This window comes from Mustela nivalis (assembly GCF_964662115.1).
Source record: "Mustela nivalis genome assembly, chromosome: 14".
NCBI lineage: Eukaryota > Metazoa > Chordata > Mammalia > Carnivora > Mustelidae > Mustela > Mustela nivalis.
The window spans coordinates 5211555-5228675 of record NC_139033.1 but is presented as its reverse complement, the minus strand read 5'-3'; the positions used below and the strand labels follow the sequence as shown (position 1 = coordinate 5228675).

The window sequence follows — 17121 nt, the reverse complement described above, 5'->3', positions numbered from 1 at the left end:
ACTCTCGAGAGTTTCTCATGAACCTGACCCACGTCTTCCTCTGGCCTGTGAGGAAGGCCTCTGAGGGGGAAGGAGCATGTCTGGAGCATCTTGAAATGACCCTCCCCCAGAAGTAAAATGATGCTTCACAGAATCATGGACTGGCCAAGGAATGAATGAATGGGAGGAGTCTAACATTTTATGAGCATGGCTAACCTGTGAATAGCCATACAGGACCCACTTCTCTACCTGGATTCTTTTCCATAAATACAGAATAGTCCTGTAGATATAGTTTTCTTATGATTTTTTTTAAGATTTTATTTATTTATTTGAGAAGGAGCAGGAGAGAGCACGAGCAGGGGCAGGGCAGGGGCAGAGGAAGGGTTAGAAGCAGACTCCCCACTGAACAGGGAGCCTGACACAGGGCTCCATCCCAGGACCCTGAGATCATGACTCGAGCCAAAGGCAGAGGCTTAACTGACTGAGCCCCCCAGGTACCCCCTTATGATGTTCTTATTTTCTTTTCTCTAGCTTACTTTGTTGTAAGAATAGTGTCTAGAATATATATAATATACAAAATTTGTGTTACCCGAGTGTTTTTGTTATGGATAAGGACAACTGGTCAACAGCAAGCTGTTTGTAGTTAAGTTTTAGGGGAGTCAAAAGCGATACATGAATTTCTGACTGCATGGGGGTCGTTCCTACCCGCTGTGTTGCTCGGCGGCCAACTGTATATTTTAAGAGCCCGTCTGCCGGGCTGAGACACTCCCATTGAGCCCTCTTGTTATTCCAAAACCTCACTGGCATGGAGCCCCCTTGCTTCCTCAGCTTCCCACCTCACTCTTGTGAGTTGCTCCATCTTCCACACAGCAAGATCCAATCTCATGGCCTTAAAGGCCATCTAAATGCCAACATCTCTCAAATGCATTTCCCCAGCACTCATGTCTTCTTTGAACTCCAGTCTTGGGTACAAAGCTGCTCCCTGCCATTTCCACATGGGTGTCTAACTGGCATCCCAAACACCCTTCCTCCCCCTCAGCCATCTCCAGTTTAGTAGCCAGCAGCTCCATCCTCTCGGTTGCTCAGAGCAAAACCTGGGAGTCACCCTTGACCCCCTTCGTTCACACTACCATGTAGCCAGTCCATGAGCAAACTCTGTTGGTGCCAGCTTCAGTCTGTGTCCAGAGTCTGAGTACTTCTCCCCACTACAGGAGGGATAACACCAACCCCAGACACTATCTTCTCCTGCGTGGCTCATCACAACATTCCCGGCTGGTCTTCCTACATTTACCCCAGCTCCCTAGACTCAGCAAGCCTCCAGATAGACCCTTTAAAGCCCAAGTCACATTTCAGCATTCCTCTTGGAATCATCCACTGGCTTCTCCTATCACTCAGAGAAAAAGTCAAATTCTTGTGGCAGTCCACCAGCCTATCCATGATTTTTGTCCCTCATTACTTCTCTGCTACCCCACCCCACCCACATGTTGTCCCACTGACTCACTCAGCTCTAGCCCCAGTGCATCTAGAGTATTTCTGCCTCAGGGCCTTTGCATTGGCCATGCCCTCTGCCTGTCGTGCTCTTCTCCCTGGCAGGCATAAGGCTCCCTCCCTGAGCATTTTCAAGTCTTGCTCAGATGTTAACCTTCTCAAGGAGCCCTCCTCTAATCATGCCATTTAAAAGTCCAGGCCTCTCCCAGTAGCATTCCCAGTTTTCTTTATCCTCCATTTCTCTTCTCTGTTCTGTCCAATAGCCTCTGTATTTACCACTTAATTATGTATAATTAACTGTCCATCCCAGTAGAACAGAAGCTCCACCAAACAGGCATTGTTTCTGCCTTATTCCCTACTGTGTCTCTGTTGCCTGGAACGTGGCCTACACATAGGTGTAGTACTGAGCACCTACTAGTTACTGAGTACCTAGTAGGTGCTCGGTAAATACTTGTTGAGTCTGTGACTCAATGAAGAATAAGTGAAGAAGTGCCTGGTAGCACTCCCTGGGACTTCTTGGGACCAATCCTTACTTGGCTCTTGAACCAAGGCCCCTTCTCTCCTGGACTGAAGACTTCTATCCTGTTCCCAGTAGATCTTGCTAGCCTGGTGCTTCCAGCAGTGGCTGTAATGATGCCCAAAGGGACTCAGCAGGCACAGGCCCTCCCCAGCAAGAGAATACAGTCAGCCCCTCACACTCCATGGAGAAATCTAAACCCCGTCTGCAATTCCAGCTGGTGGAAAAGTCCTGAGGGTACCTTGGGCTGGAGCCAGAGATGGTATTCTTGCCTGTGCTGACACAGCTGGGCGGGATCAGGGCTTGAACCCTAATCAGTAGGACCCCAGGACCTATGCACTTTCTCAGCCTCACCGAATTACTTTTTGCAACCCATTCAAGTGGAAAACCACAGCATTTTGGAACTTGGCCATTTCCCAAGTTGGGGGCAGCCTGCCTGCCAGGCAGTCCCAAGAATCAAATGCAGGGCCCCTCTCAGACATTTGCCCTCTCTCCCTAGCCAAATAGGCAATCGGCAGGCCAGCCTGAGGAGGGAGAAATGATTTCCTGAATTTGGGGTTGATGGGAGGGCAGAGGGTGGATGTGTTCAGCGATGAGAGTCCACAACCCAGGCATGCTGGGGGCCTGACCTGCTCGGCTGAGCTGGGTAAGAAATGCTGAGCTGATTTTTCTCCATATGGTTCCTTTGTCCTTTGACCTGAACTTGGGAATTGGACAGTTTTTGATGTACAAGCGTGTTTACCATACACACATACACACACTCACATACTCACACACACTCAGCCCTGAGAGCTGAACTAAACCCTTCTCATCCTGCTGGAAGAGAGAGTGTGCTAAAAGCCTGGGCTTGTTTGTGTCGTCCTGCCCTCAGGGTTCGGTCGAGTCCTTTGTAAAATGTACAGTCTGGTTTTTCAAAGTGTGGTTCCAGGAGCCATGGCAGCCCCTCGGCACTGGTTAGAAGGGTAGAAGTCGGGCCCTAACCCAGACCTGCTGAGTCAGCCCCTCCATCCTAACACAATCCCCAGGGGATTCACGTGCACAGAAAGGCGTGAGAAGCGCCTGTCTGTCCCCGACATGACCCTGTCCTCCTCCTCAGTCTCAGCTTCTTTCTCCCTGCACCCCATGTCCACTGCGACGTTACTGACAGTAGCCAAGACATGGAAACACCATCAGTGTCCATCAGGATAAAGAACGTGTTATGTCTACACGATGAAATACTATTCCGCCGTGAAAAAGAAGGAGATCCTTCCATTTGTGGCCACATGGATGGACCTTAAGGGCACTTTGTTTAGTGAAATAAACCGGTCTCCACTCTTGCTCTCTACCTTCCCACCCCCCAGTCTCATCTGGCTCACACCCGCGAAGTTCAGTGCCATGTCCCTTGCACTCCAGTCTCCTGATTGGTTTCCATATATCTTCTAGGAAGCCTTTCATGGCCACGTGCCCACTGCTCAGGGCTGGACTAAGTGCTCTCTCTGTGGTTCCATAGCCCTCTGAGAGCACTACACCGTACTGTAATTCCCAGTTGTAACTCCCCTGCCAGGCTGAGGGCAGAAGCAAGTCTTAGTTACCTGATGGTCCTTGAAATCTGACACTAAGTAGGTGTTCAGCAAACAGCCTTTGCAAAAAGGAATGAAATAGTGAGGGAGATGCCAGCTTCTTTTTTTTTTTTTTTAAGATTATATTTATTCATTTGACAGACATAGATCACAAGCGAGCAGAGAGAGAGGAGGAAGCAGGCTCCCCGCTGAGCAGAGAGCCCGATGCGGGGCTTGATCCCAGGACTCTGAGATCATGACCTGAGCTGAAGGCAGAGGCTTTAACCCACTGAGCCACTTAGGCGCCCTGAGATGCCAGCTTCTTAAAACTTCTCATTTCTCATTCAGTTCCTACAGGATGACTATTACTGACTCCCATGTTGTCTCCCTCGGTGGTTCTCAGGAATCCTCAGTCTTCCCCCAAGCTCTGGTGCTCTTCCTAGCTATGACTGCAAAGCTCAGAGTCATAGCTCCTATAGGTGACCCCTCACCAAGCTTAATTAACCTTGAAAAGGACTTGGTACCAAGACCCTAGGCCAGGACTGAAGCTCCAGGAACCAAGGCACAGATTAGCCAGATCCATCTTGTGTGTGGGTGGGGTCTGCCCCGTGATAAGCCTTGAGCTTTCCCGTGGAAAGTCCTGAGCAGAGGGTATGGGTCCTCATTCTCTACTGAAGCAGGCAGATTGTAGGCGTCTGGCCAAGTGCAGGGACAAGGGTGGGTCATTCACAGGCCTGAATGCAAGTGCAGAACAAGGACCTGGGGCATGAGCCTTGGATGGAAAGCAGGACCCTTTGCCTCGCCAGGTCTCAGTGCCTTCATCTGTGAAATGGGGAGAAGTTCGCTGAACTGGGTACCTTACACAAGGTCGTCAACATGAGTTGAGACACTGGATTAGTGCTCTACACCCAGGAGAAGCTATTAGTGGGCTGGAATGGAGGCAAAAAGTGTCCCCAGTCCAATGAGCAAATGCCATTCCTATTCGTGAAAGATAACATTCAAGTCAAACTTGAGATTCATCCCTTTCTCCAAACACATAAAGCAAGTCTCCGTCTTGCCATGAAATTACCCTCTACTCCCACTTACTACTACCTTACGTGTTCAGAGTGTTTCCCAGATTTCTCTCCTTTTTCCTCAATCGATTCTTATAAACGGGCAGGGCCGCTAGTGTTCTCACCACTCACTATCCCCGGGTCTCAGTAGGGATGCCCATGCCTGTCCCTAGCTTTCTGCAACAGAGATGGTGCCTGGTCTCGGTGTCGGGCACAGAGCAGATACTTGCTGAATGTGGGCTGATGCCATGATTACGTGACATGGAAAGAGCACTGGACTCAGGGACAAAAGGCCACGATTCCAGCCACAGCTCAGACGTAAGTCACCAATGTGGCCTTGGCAAAGTCCCCTTGCCTCTAGGGGCTTCAGTTTCCCCACTCTGTACAGAGGAGAGCCAGGGCTGGGGGGCCCTTCCAGCTCCCCTCCAATGCTGTTTGTTTCTGATTCCCGAATTGGTGTTTAACTCAGTCTGGGGCTTGGGGTGCGAGGAGGATCTGTACCCAGCTCAGGGCCAGATGAGCGCTTTGCTGGGAGCAGGGCGCTTTGATGCGAGAAGCAAGGAAGCAGCTAGGGAGCTGGGCATCTTGAAGAGTTTTGTAGAAAGTTCAGGCCTGACTTTTATCAGAGGCTGGGAATCTGCTGGTTGCCATGACTACGGAAAGCAGCATCTAAGCTCCAGGTCGCTGATTAGCAGGAACAGAGCGGGAAGGCCTTGAGGAATTCAGCACAGAGGGCTCCTCCCTCCCTCTGTGAAGTGGAGTGTGCCGGCCCTTGACTTCACTGTTTTAGCTGTCCCCTGAAGATCTCACCTCCTTTTAAGTGCTTTTTTTTTTTTCTTAATGCAACATCGAAGGGCCGTGTGGTAAAAACGAGGCAGCTGCCGGGACTCCTTAGCAAAGAGAGAACATGGAATTTTTCTTAAAGCTCTGCAAGGATGCAGAGTGGGAAGCCGGGAAAGAAGAGGGGTAACGGAGCCGTGAGGAAGACGAGGTGCCATGGCTGAGATGTGAGTGTGCTGAAATGCTAGGTGACCTCAGATGGGCTCCACTCCTTGGACCACTGCGTCTTTATACGCAGGAGAGGTTGACTCCAATCTGTGGTTCCCACATGGGGTCAGTCATCATGTATCCATCCATCCATTCATCCATTCATTCAGCAAATGTCTATGAGCATAAAGGCACACTGTGCCAGGCACTATATCCCTGGGGATTCAGGGAGAATCCTCTGGAGGAAAGAGGCGAGCTCCCATTCTCATGAAGCTCACATCCAAGTTCAGAAGACAAATGGTTAGCAAATAAACGTATAAAGTGGTCATTTCTAATAGTAACAAATATCCTCGAGGAAGGCACTGCAGACTACCATGCTGGAGACAGTGAACAGAGGGGCACAGTCACATAGCAGGTCAGAGCAGGCCTCTCCGAGGAGTTGACATTTGGATGAAAGGAAGGAAGCGGCCTTGCAAAGAACTGCAGGACCTGCATGCCAGGTGGAGGGAACAGAAGGGCAAAGGCTCTGAACAAGGGCCTTGTTCCATGTGAGGGACAGCGAGGAAGCCATGGGGCTTGAGCAGAGTAAGGGACGGAGAGAAGGGTGACAGATGGGGTCTCGAGTGCGGGCAGAGGCCAGGTCGTACAGAGCCGTCTAGTTCTGGTGATCGATTTGGACTTCTTCCTCATGTAGAAGAGACGAGATTACCAGGGATGTTTCTTTAAGATGCTTATTTCCTGGCTTTACCCCTTTGAGACTCATATTTATTATGGCTGGGATGGAACTGAGACTTCTGTATTTTTAGCAGCTTCTTGGGAGCCTCTGAAGGTGTGCGAGGTTTTGGAAACCTGGGACTACATGGTCTCTGAGTCTCTTTCAGTTTTAAGAAAGCAGAGAAGCAATGTGTCAGAACATCTTGAAAAAGGATCTTAAAAGTTCTATGATATTATGGAGATTTCCCTTCTTCCTTCCCTCTCAACTCCCTGTCTGCCCGGTAGAAGAATTCATCCTGGTTTTGTTTGGCTTTCCTTTGTTTTACTGCAAGACCCCAGATGGGGTACCTGCAACAAGGAAGGTGCAGCCAGGGCTACAGAAAATGAGAACCAACCACCACGTCAGGGAGCGTCAGGTTAGAAATGCGGCAACTCCATCGTACCTTTCCTCCTCAAACCATCATCAGGACTTGCCCATCCCTGATGCCGGCAGTGATGGAAGAGGTGTCATCCTCACCTTAAGCCCTATCCCCCAGGGTCTCGCAGGAGCACTTCCCATCTGTCCCTGCACTGCTGACAACCCATGCCTGCACACTGCCCCATCAGCAGAGTCCACTGAGACCTCCCACACAACACCAGCACTTACTCATCGTGGATTCACTCACTGCCAAGTGGCTCACATCGCTTTGTTGTTTGGTTTTGTTTTTGTTTTCTTCTCGAGGGCTTGCCTCTGATACAGCTTTGTGTGATGGTTTCCTATAAGGCCCCAGAGTCCAAAATTCCATTCTTGTGTGCACCCAGTCCAAGGCCCTCCTGGACAATACACATACACATTGATAAGTTCACTGACTGCTTTTCTAAGAGAAATGGGGTAGAATAGAAAATGCGTTGACTGAGCTGAGTTGACCGAGGCATTGGCCGGCTTATCTCCACCAACTCTACTATGAAGGGGTTTGCTTAGGCCATCTCAGAAGCCCTTTCTAACTTTTTTTTAAATTTTATTTTTTATTTATTTTCAGCCTAACAGTATTCATTATTTTTGCACCACACCCAGTGCTTCATGCAATCTGTGCCCTCTCTAATACCCACGACCTGGTTCCCCCAACCTCCTAACCCCCCGCCACTTCAAACCCCTCAGATTGTTTTTCAGAGCCCATAGTCTCACATGGTTCACCTCCCCTTCCAATTTCCCCCAACTCCCTTCTCCTAACTCCCCATGTCCTCCATGCTATTTGTTATGCTCCACAAATAAGTGAAACCATATGATAATTGACTCTCTCTGCTTGACTTACTTCACTCAGCATAATCTCTTCCAGCCCCGTCCATGTTGCTACAAAAGTTGGGTATTCATCCTTTCTGATGGAGGCATAATACTCCATAGTGTATATGGACCACATCTTCCTTATCCATTCGTCCGTTGAAGGGCATCTTGGTTCTTTCCACAGTTTGGCGACCGTGGCCATTGCTGCTATAAACATTGGGGTACAGATGGCCCTTCTTTTCACTACATCTGTATCTTTGGAGTAAATACCCAGTAGTGCAATTGAAGGGTCATAGGGAAGTTCTATTTTTAATTTCTTGAGGAATCTCCACACTGTTCTCCAAAGAGGCTGCAACAACTTGCATTCCCACCAACAGTGTAAGAGGGTTCCCCTTTCTCCACATCCCCTCCAACACATGTTGTTTCCTGTCTTGCTAATTTTGGCCAATCTAACTGGTGTAAGGTGATATCTCAATGTGGTTTTAATTTAATCTCACTGATGGCTAGTGATGATGAACATTTTTTCATGTGTCTGTTAGCCATTTGTATGTCTTCATTGGAGAAGTGTCTGTTCATATCTTCTGCCCATTTTTTGATATGATTATCTGTTTTGTGCGTGTTGAGTTTGAGGAGTTCTTTATAGATCCTGGATATCAACCTTTTGTCTGTACTATCATTTGCAATTATCTTCTCCCATTCCGTGGGTTGCCTCTTTGTTTTCTTGACTATTTCCTTTGCTGTGCAGAAGCTTTTGATTTTGATGAAATCCCAAAAGTTTATTTTCACTTTTGTTTCCTTTGCCTTTGGAGACATCTCTCTAACTTTTTGATACAAATGCATGTTCCTTTTCATTGATTCAATGAGCAGATGTTGAGTGCTTACCAGCAGTGGGCTCTGGGACAGTGAGACACGGTCCTCCTCCCAGGGAGCTCATAGTGCAGTGGGAGGGAAGGCAATCAGTCGTCAATAGTGCATATTTGGAGCTACAGCCCTGGTAGCAAAGGGACTCTCACATCTTAGAACAGGGCTTACATCACCCCAGAAGTCAGCTCCTGACATCGCCAACTCCATCTCATCAGAGGGGACTCCATCCTCCCAGTGGCTCATGCTCAAAATCCTTGAGTCGTTCTTGACTCCCCGCTCCCTTTCCCTTATTCTCTCTCATCCCATGTTTAACCAGCAGCAAGTGATGCTAGTTCTGCTTTCAAATCTCAGCACCTGACCACATGTCATCATTTCCATCATGGACCCACTGATCAGAGCCTGGACAGTTGCCTTAGTGTCCCTGTCTCTGCTGCTCCTCCCTCTGTCCAGTGTCTTCAGCAACTGGAACGATCCTTGTAATATTTACATTTACACCAGACCAGGTCACTCCCCTATTCAAAAGGCATCCCTTCCCAGCCACAGAGTCCGATAACCTACAAGACCCGATCTCTGGTTTCCCCTCTTATCCCTCTAGCCCTGCTTGCCCTTCTTTATATGTATATGAAGATCCTGCCATTCCTTCTGCCTGGAGCACATTTCCCACATCCCGCAGATAACCTGTGTAGGACTTGTATATTACTGGACCACCAATTACCCTCCAAATCTTTGTGGCTTAGAACAGCAACAGACAGCATCTCACCATTTCTGTGTGGGAATTTAGCTGGGCAACTCCGGTCAACCATCAGACTTGAGACTGCAGTTCCAATGCTGGTCGGGGCCGCAGTGTCATCTGAGGCTTGACTGGGGCCGGAGGGTCCACCTCCAAGGCGGCGTGCCTGCTTGGCTGCTGTATGCTTGGCTGTTGGCAGGAGGCTTCAGTTGTTCCTCACAGGGGCTTCTCCACAGGGCTGCCTGAGTGTCCTCACACCATGCCAAAGCTTCCCTTGAGTGATCAATCCACAGGGAATGAGGCAGAAGCCGCCTTTGTGACCTAGTCTTTGAAGTCATGCGTTATCGCCTCTTCTCCCTTCTGGTCATTAAAAGTAACTCACTAAGCCCAGCCAGTATTCAAAGGGAGGTAAATTAGGTTTCATCTTTTGATGATAGGGCTGTCAAATAATCTGTGAACACATTTTTAAAACCACCACAGACTGCAGGGGGTATACCCTAATCCTTTAAGCTTCCATCCCGTGACTTCCTCAGAATGGCCTTCCTGACACTCTGTATGAAAGAGCAGTCACCCCCTCCCATTCCACTGGCTTATTCTTTTATTTATTACCATTCATTAAGTCATATTATTACTTCCGTATGCACTTATACCTGCTCCCCCATCAAAATGTAAACTTCGTTATCACAGAGTGCATCTCCCTGTTATTCACTGCACTCCTACTCTTAGAACTGGCCTGGACACAGGTTAGACCAGGCCAGGTCAAGCATGGGAAGAGGCAAGCCTTGCTGGGGGCTGGGAAGACACTGCAAGCTCAAAATAGTTTGAGAAGAGCCAGGACAGCATTCCACATGAATAGACTGGAGGCATGGGAATGGAACCGCCTTAGTAGGAGAAGCAGGGCAGGAGATATATAGAGAAGCCTGGAGTTCTGGAAGCCTAGGGGTGGCAGTGAGGATGTCTGGACAGCCCTGACAATAATCTCCATCCCTCCTGGGCTTGCAGCCTCTCTCAGCTCCGCTTCTGAAGATGCACTGATAAGCAACTGACAGAGATGGATGTGTTTTGCTGCCCTTCCTTCAATATTGACTGGGTTTGGCCTGCTTTCCAGGCGGCCCTAAGGAGCAGGGGGCTTATCAGATACATTCATCCTGAGTCATAAAACCAGTCTTGATGCACTGACTGCAGGCGCTTGGTGTGGGAGAAATGCTAACGCCTTTGATCAGGGCTTGGTCTGGACTCTGTAGGCAGGGTAAGGAGGAAAGGAAGTTTGCTGGTGCCAAACCCACCTATGTCTCTCCAGCTCCTGACTCCTCTTGGTTGGGGGGCGAGGAGGTATGAGTGACAGTGTTTTCAAAGACTGGGTACCTAGGCGACTTCTTTCCCCTTTCCAGACTCAAAGTAGGAGGTGGGACACAGGTAGTTTCCTAGCATTGCCTGGGGCTCTTCTCAGAGGTAGAGGAGGGAATTTCGGGCCTTCACGGGGATCACATCTGAACTAGGTGTTCTTATACCTGCTGAGGATGCCAGAGTGGAGGTTTGGTTCACAGGGAAGTAAAGGGAAATGGAACAGCCTTTTATTTTCATAACAATTCAACAATATTAGGACTAATGTTATTCCCTCTCTTAATCACTGAATAACTGCAAGACAGAGAAACTGAGTCCTCTATCTACTAAACCTTGAGCATAGCGTTTGAATCCAGGCATCTCCATTCCATACAGAGATAAGACAGGGAAATGGGATGGAACAGGCGAAGGGGAGTTGGGACTAATCCTGTCACCCTTTGGCCTCCACTTATGTTTTGAGCAAGGAAGTGAAACACTGGTTTCCAGCCTCTTCCTGTGGTTTGGTCAGGATAGGCCAGGCAACGCCACAGTAACAGATAAACCCCTAAGTTTCGGTGGGTTAACCCGACTAAGGCTTATTTCTAACATGCAAAGTCTGGCGCGGCCCAGGCATCTCTCCTTCCCCAGGTAGCTTCACCTTTAAGGGTATGTGGCCTCCAAGGTCTTTGCAACAGAGGGAGAGAGAGCTGGAGAAGGCACACAGTCCTTACTGCCTCAAGCCAGCAGTGACACAAGTCACTCCCACCCAGAGACCAGTGGCCTAAGATCATCTCTCATGGTTACAACCTAACTGCAAGGGAAATTGGGAAATATTAGGATGTGTGTGAATGCATGATGAGCCTTAAGAATCTGGGGGCAACAGGAGGCTCAGTCAGTGAAGCATCCGACTCTTGGTTTCAGTTCAGGTCATGATCCCAGGGTTGTGAGATGGAGCCCTGAGTCAAGATTCTCTTTCTCCCTCTCCTTCTGCCCCTCCTACCTCCACTCATGTGCTCACTCTCTCTCTCCCTTAAAAAAATAAAAGAATCTGTCATAACCTAACAGTTTTTGCCTCTTTATTTGTTCCCTTATAGGACAGAACCCCAGAGCAATCCTCTGGTTCCAGCTCAGGATGGACCCTCAGAAAAGCTGAGCCAACATCTGGCCACCGAGGCCTTGGGCACCAACTGCTGGGAGAGAGACAAGGCCTGCAGGGAGCTCATTCCTACCAGAGCACGCAGGTGAGACGCTGCCCCCACCCTCTCTTTGGTCCAGTGAGGAAGTTCAAGTTGAGGCTGCAGAAATGAAGTTTGGCCACTCTTCCCCCCCACTTTTCTTTTGCAAGTTCTTCTTCCAGGTTCTGAAATCCAATCAAAAGTAAGCATATTTTTTTTTTGTCTGTAGAGTACCAGATGGCAAATATTTCAGGTGTGAGGGCCAGATGGAATCTCCCATGACTACTCAAAATCCCGCCATTATAGCACCGAAACAGCCACAGACTATATGTAAACAAATGGGCATAGAGATGTTTCAATAAAACTTTATGTATAAAAATAGGAGACAGGCTAGATTGGGCCCTGGAGGTCCACAATTTGTTGCTCCTGCCTTAAATGATAGAGCTAGTTCCTGTCCATTTTAATGACTCCACGAGCCTCTGAATTCCAGGTCATGACTTCAGCCCACAACTGTCTGCATTCATTCCTTACATCCAGGATTGCTTGGGCACCCACTAGTGACGAACACTGTGCTGTGACCTGAAGACACAACATTTACCTGAGTCTCGGAGAGGTAACAAGACTTGCCCAAAATAAGGCAGCCAGTAAGGGGCAGAGTGAAGTTTTGAACTATGGTCTCTCTGATCTTAAATCCTAAACCAACACCAGCCACATGTTACTTTGATGCTAATGAAAAAAAAAACAATCTATTTTTAAATTTTACACCATGCACATATAAAGCCTGGTCTGTTTTTGGCCTCTGGAGAATTGATTTGTTAACAACACCATCTTTATAATCTGGTTTCACCAGCTGTTTGGAAGCTGTATTCCTACTCCTGAAACTAACTCAGCACCCTCTTGCTGCCCGGGGTTTGCATCTACCCACTCCGTGACAGGCGGGAAATGAATTTAGTGTCCTTGCCAGTAGTGTGCCCCACATATAATCCCTGCCTGTTCCTGTTGAATCAGAGGGTGTCAAAGCCATTTTTCAGATGTGGAAACTGAGGACAGTACATGGCAGGGTCAGGATTAGTCTGAGGACCCCGATCTGGTCCAGATTCTCTTATGTGTCCTAGAGTTCTCAGTTTCCTAGAGCAGAGGTTCTAAACCCATTTGAGAATTATGTGGAAGCTAGAAATGCTGCCCCAGGGAAAGTGTATATGCTCCAGGAATATTCCCCAAATTCCATCTACCATTTGAGAATTCCTAGACCACCGAGGCCCATGAACAGGCCTGTCTAGTTAAGAACCTGAATTCTGAAGAAGACCCATTCTCTGACATGATTAAAAACAAAAAAAACAAAAAACACAGCATCATGGTGATAATGTTAAAAGTGAACATAAAAGTCACTTGGCATATAATCAATGAATAAATGGTAGTTGTGTTATTATGCATAATTATAATATTAGAAAGGACATTTACATGTATGCTCCGTGCCACACCCGGGGCACATCCCATGAGTGAGGTCCTCATTTCTTAGACACAGGTATTATGTTTTGTTCCTATTTCTCAAATCATGAAAATGATACTCTGGTCGCTGAGCTAGGACGCTGGAGCAGGAACGTAAATCCAGATGTGGCAGCTTCTAGAACCAGCATTCTCTACTGCTGCATACTCTGTATTTTGGACCACCGCATACTGAACCGCTCTAGGGCATCACTGCGTACTTACTGACTGCCTATTTCCCTGCTCCTTATGTAGCCACAGTCTACTTACTTAGCCACTAACCTGGCTCCTCCAGCACTGCTGGGATGGCACACCTAGGCACACAGGTACAGGAGGAAGAAAAAGGCAGAGGAAGTGCAGCCCTACCTAGATAAAGGCATTTGAGATCTGTGGAAGGGGTTGATTTTCCCTTTCTCAAACCTCAAATCTATCCCAGTTCAAGGTCTTTGCCCCATTTTCCTTGATCACTCATGTAGGAGTGTCAGACAGTAGTTCCCAAACCTGCTTCCCTGGGAACCCCGGCATTCTAGAAAGCAGTGAGAATAATTGTCTGAAACAATGAGATCTCTCTCTCTATTTTAGAAGATGCAGTGTTGTTTTGTTTTAAATATTTTATTTATTTATTTGACAGAGATCACAAGTAGGCAGAGAGGCAGACAGAGAGAGGGGGAAGCAGGCTCCCCGCCGAGCAGAGAGCCCGATGTGGGGCTCGATCCCAGGACCCTGAGATCATGACCTGAGCGGAAGAAAGAGGTTTTAACCCACTGAGCCACCCAGGAGCCCCTAGAAGACACAGTTTTAAGGGCTTTTTTTTTTTCCCTCACAAATTCCTAGCAACAGTCACCCTGAGAAGTGTTTATGTGGACAAGAAAATTTAACAAGAGACTAAATTATTTCATCCATTCATCCCTCCTTTGATCACCCAACAGGCATTTAGTGTCAAGCACTTGTTGCCAGAAAAATCTGGATGGGGTCTACTGTATTTATGCCACCAGCCTGTACCCTTCCTGGCTGTGTATGCTGTTCTTTGTGCTTTATAACACGTGAGTGTAGTTACGGAGCTAGGTACTATTTTATTTTATTTTAACCTGTTTAAAGGGACTCCCTTAAAAATGTTCTCCATGTAGCTAGATGATTTTTTTTTTTTAGATTTTTATTTATTTGAGAGAGAGAGATCACAAGTAGGCAGAGAGAGGGGTAGGGAGAAGCAGGCTCCCCACTGAGCAGAGAGCCCAATGCAGGGCTCAATCCCAGACCCTGAGATCATGACCTGAGCTGAAGGCAGAGGCCATACCCACCAAGCCACCCAGGCACCCCTAGATGATTTTCATTTACTGGCAATGCATAAACCTTCACATACAGTTTGTTCACTTGGGTACTTTTTTTTTTTTTTTTTTTAACTAACCGTTATGATCCAGAACCTTAGAATGGAATTCAATATGACCACATTGCATGACGGTCTTGAAAGCACTGGGCAATTTCCAAAGGAATGTCTGCATAACCAGGTTCAAGAAGGCCCTTGGCTGTGTGGGAAAGCCCTCAGGATGGGGCTCCCTCAGGCCTTCCCTGAAATCCCTCACTGGGCAGCTCTGGGCAAGCCGGTTCAAGGCTTGGTGCCCTACAGTCTTCACCTGTGAAATGAGACCCTGAGAATTGTACCGCCCTCCAAGCGTTTTTGTGAGTATAAAGGTAGCATCAAACACTTGGCACGTAATAAACAAATTAAACGGTAGTGGGCAGTGGCGTTACCACCAATGATGACAATGGTTTTCTTGTGAATACTACATTTTCCCGGTCAAGTTCAACTGGGAGGACACGTTTCCCTTCCCGAGCAGTTTTTCATCCCAAACCCATCTCCTTTTGCCATGGGATAGTGTTTTTTAAAAAATCCCTGGAGCCTGCCCCAATTATAGAAGGAGATAAGTTGACTTCATTTAACGGCAGCCTGGGCATTTGAATTTAATTGAATGGGAAATAATTATTCCTGAAGAGCAGAGGTTTTTGAGGTTCTGTGAAGCGATATAAGATATGTATCTCATTACATTAGACCTCAGCAAATACACTTTTAATAATCAGCTGCTACTTAACATAACTTCCTCCTCCTATTAAATTTCTAGCAGGAACTACGGACATGAAGTGTTGGGAAAAGGGGGGGCTGAACTGCCGATTAATTATTTAAAAAGTGATTTATTTACCAAGGTGAGCCATTTGCAAGTTCAATAATAAATCTATTAAGGAGCAGTTAACCTCTGTAACTCTATTTTAAATAATCAATTGGTGTTTGGGTAACGGTGAAGCGTCTGTCTCATTAGGTCGGCATTAACTCCTTATTTGAGGCACTTAATCTAAAGGATGGCTAAATCAGCCCTGAGATGGTAATTCGGTATTCGCCATGGGTCCTTCATCCTCCAAGGAACTGGGTCCTTCTTCCCTGGCTGCTACAGCCCAGATTGGGGGCTGGGAGCATCCTGGGTCCTCTCACACCCACCTCTGTGCTCTCCACAGTGCCTCCCGCCACAAAGACTTGACACCACCACCTTCCTCCAGGGGGAAGAAGAAAAAGAAGAAATCCACCCGGAAGAAGAGAAGGAGGTGAGCATCGTTAAAGGAGGATGAAACCTTGAGGATGGGGGAGAGGACAAAATAGGGGTCCAGTGGGCTTCAGAGTCAAACAGTGACTCCTCCGCTCTGCCTCTTAACTAGCGGTGTGACCTTAAGCAAGACCCTTCACCTCTCTGCGCCTGTTTCCACTTCTATAAAATACTGGTAGTAACTATCTCCTGGCATTTTGTGAGAATCAGATGGAGAAAAATGGATGTGGAAGGAGCTGTCACAGTGTCTGGCACATCGTAAATGATGAGTGAATCAGCATAATCAAGACCATGAATATTGATTTTTTTTTTTTTGGAGAACTTAAGCTTGGTGATCTCAATGATGTCTTTCACCTTTGACTGTGATTTACCAGACAAACAGTATTGTCTCCATTCAGAGAGGAGAAAAGAAAGGCACAGGGTGGAGGGTGACAGGATTTACAGGGATCCCAGGCCCGTCTGTTGATTCTGCTATTCCCACCTAGCAGGTAAATGCCAACAATTAACAAGCGGACACTATATTTTTTGCCGGCAGTGAACTGTTGTGTACCCCATTGATTTTTTTTCTATGTAAAATTCCTTTTAGTTTTTTTTTTTTTTTAATTTAAAAGTATTTCCAGATTTTCTTCCAAGCTGCCACTGTCTAGACTAAAATCTTGTCCAGTGTTCCAGACCCAGGGGGGTGGATTTTGGGGAGGCAATGTTTGAAGAAGCCTGCAGGGGGCAGCAGAGAGCAGTGTCTGGATGACTCGCGCCCCAACTTGCTTTTCCTGGTTTCTGCCATTTCCACACTCCGTTAGCCTGGTTGGAAGAGGACAGGCCCAAAGAAGACCAAGAAGGGAATGTGAATGAGGTCCCTATGTTGTAGGGTGACGGGAGGAATTGGGTCAAGTGGCTTGAGGTTCCTGATTTTAGGGCTGGGCAGAACATTTGAAAGAAGGAAGTCGGGCTTTACTAATTCAGTTGTTCGTTCAGTAAATGTCCACTGAGCACGTGTTTGGGGACAGATGTGGTGGTTTCCTAAGAGTCAGGTTGTTCTGAACCCTGTGATTCCCCCTGTAGATTTATGTTTGACCTACAAGGTGTTCTTTTGTCTTTTCAATTGGTGGCCGACATTTAAAAACCAGGGGATTTCACATGAGTTGTGTTTTTCTGGTGACCTCTGTTGAAAAGGCAGGTGTTCCAGAAGCCCAGGGCTGCATTCCCACACGAAACCTATGGCTGATCAGAGAAGCATATGCTCTCTGGTTTGCCACAGTCCCCACTGCTCCCTATTGTGTCGACCCAGCCTGCTCTCTTAGAGGCCGCTGTTGGCATACTCACTTGTTTCAACCTTAGTGTTTTGTCACTGTGGAAATAAGAGACCCAGAGATGGGCAGGGACATGCCCACGATGACTTCATGAGTTGGGGGTTCAG

At 47.6% G+C, this 17121-nt stretch overlaps 1 protein-coding gene across 1 annotated transcript in view; it reads left to right on the top strand.

Annotated features, from left to right (window-relative positions):
• SRRM4 (serine/arginine repetitive matrix 4) overlaps positions 1 to 17121 on the top strand; it is a 150131-nt gene that overhangs the window by 94834 nt on the left and 38176 nt on the right. The window contains exons 2-3 of the mRNA XM_082699776.1: positions 11548 to 11694; positions 15619 to 15705. Coding sequence (XP_082555902.1) covers positions 11548 to 11694; positions 15619 to 15705 — 234 coding nt within the window. The remainder of the gene's footprint in view (positions 1 to 11547; positions 11695 to 15618; positions 15706 to 17121) is intronic.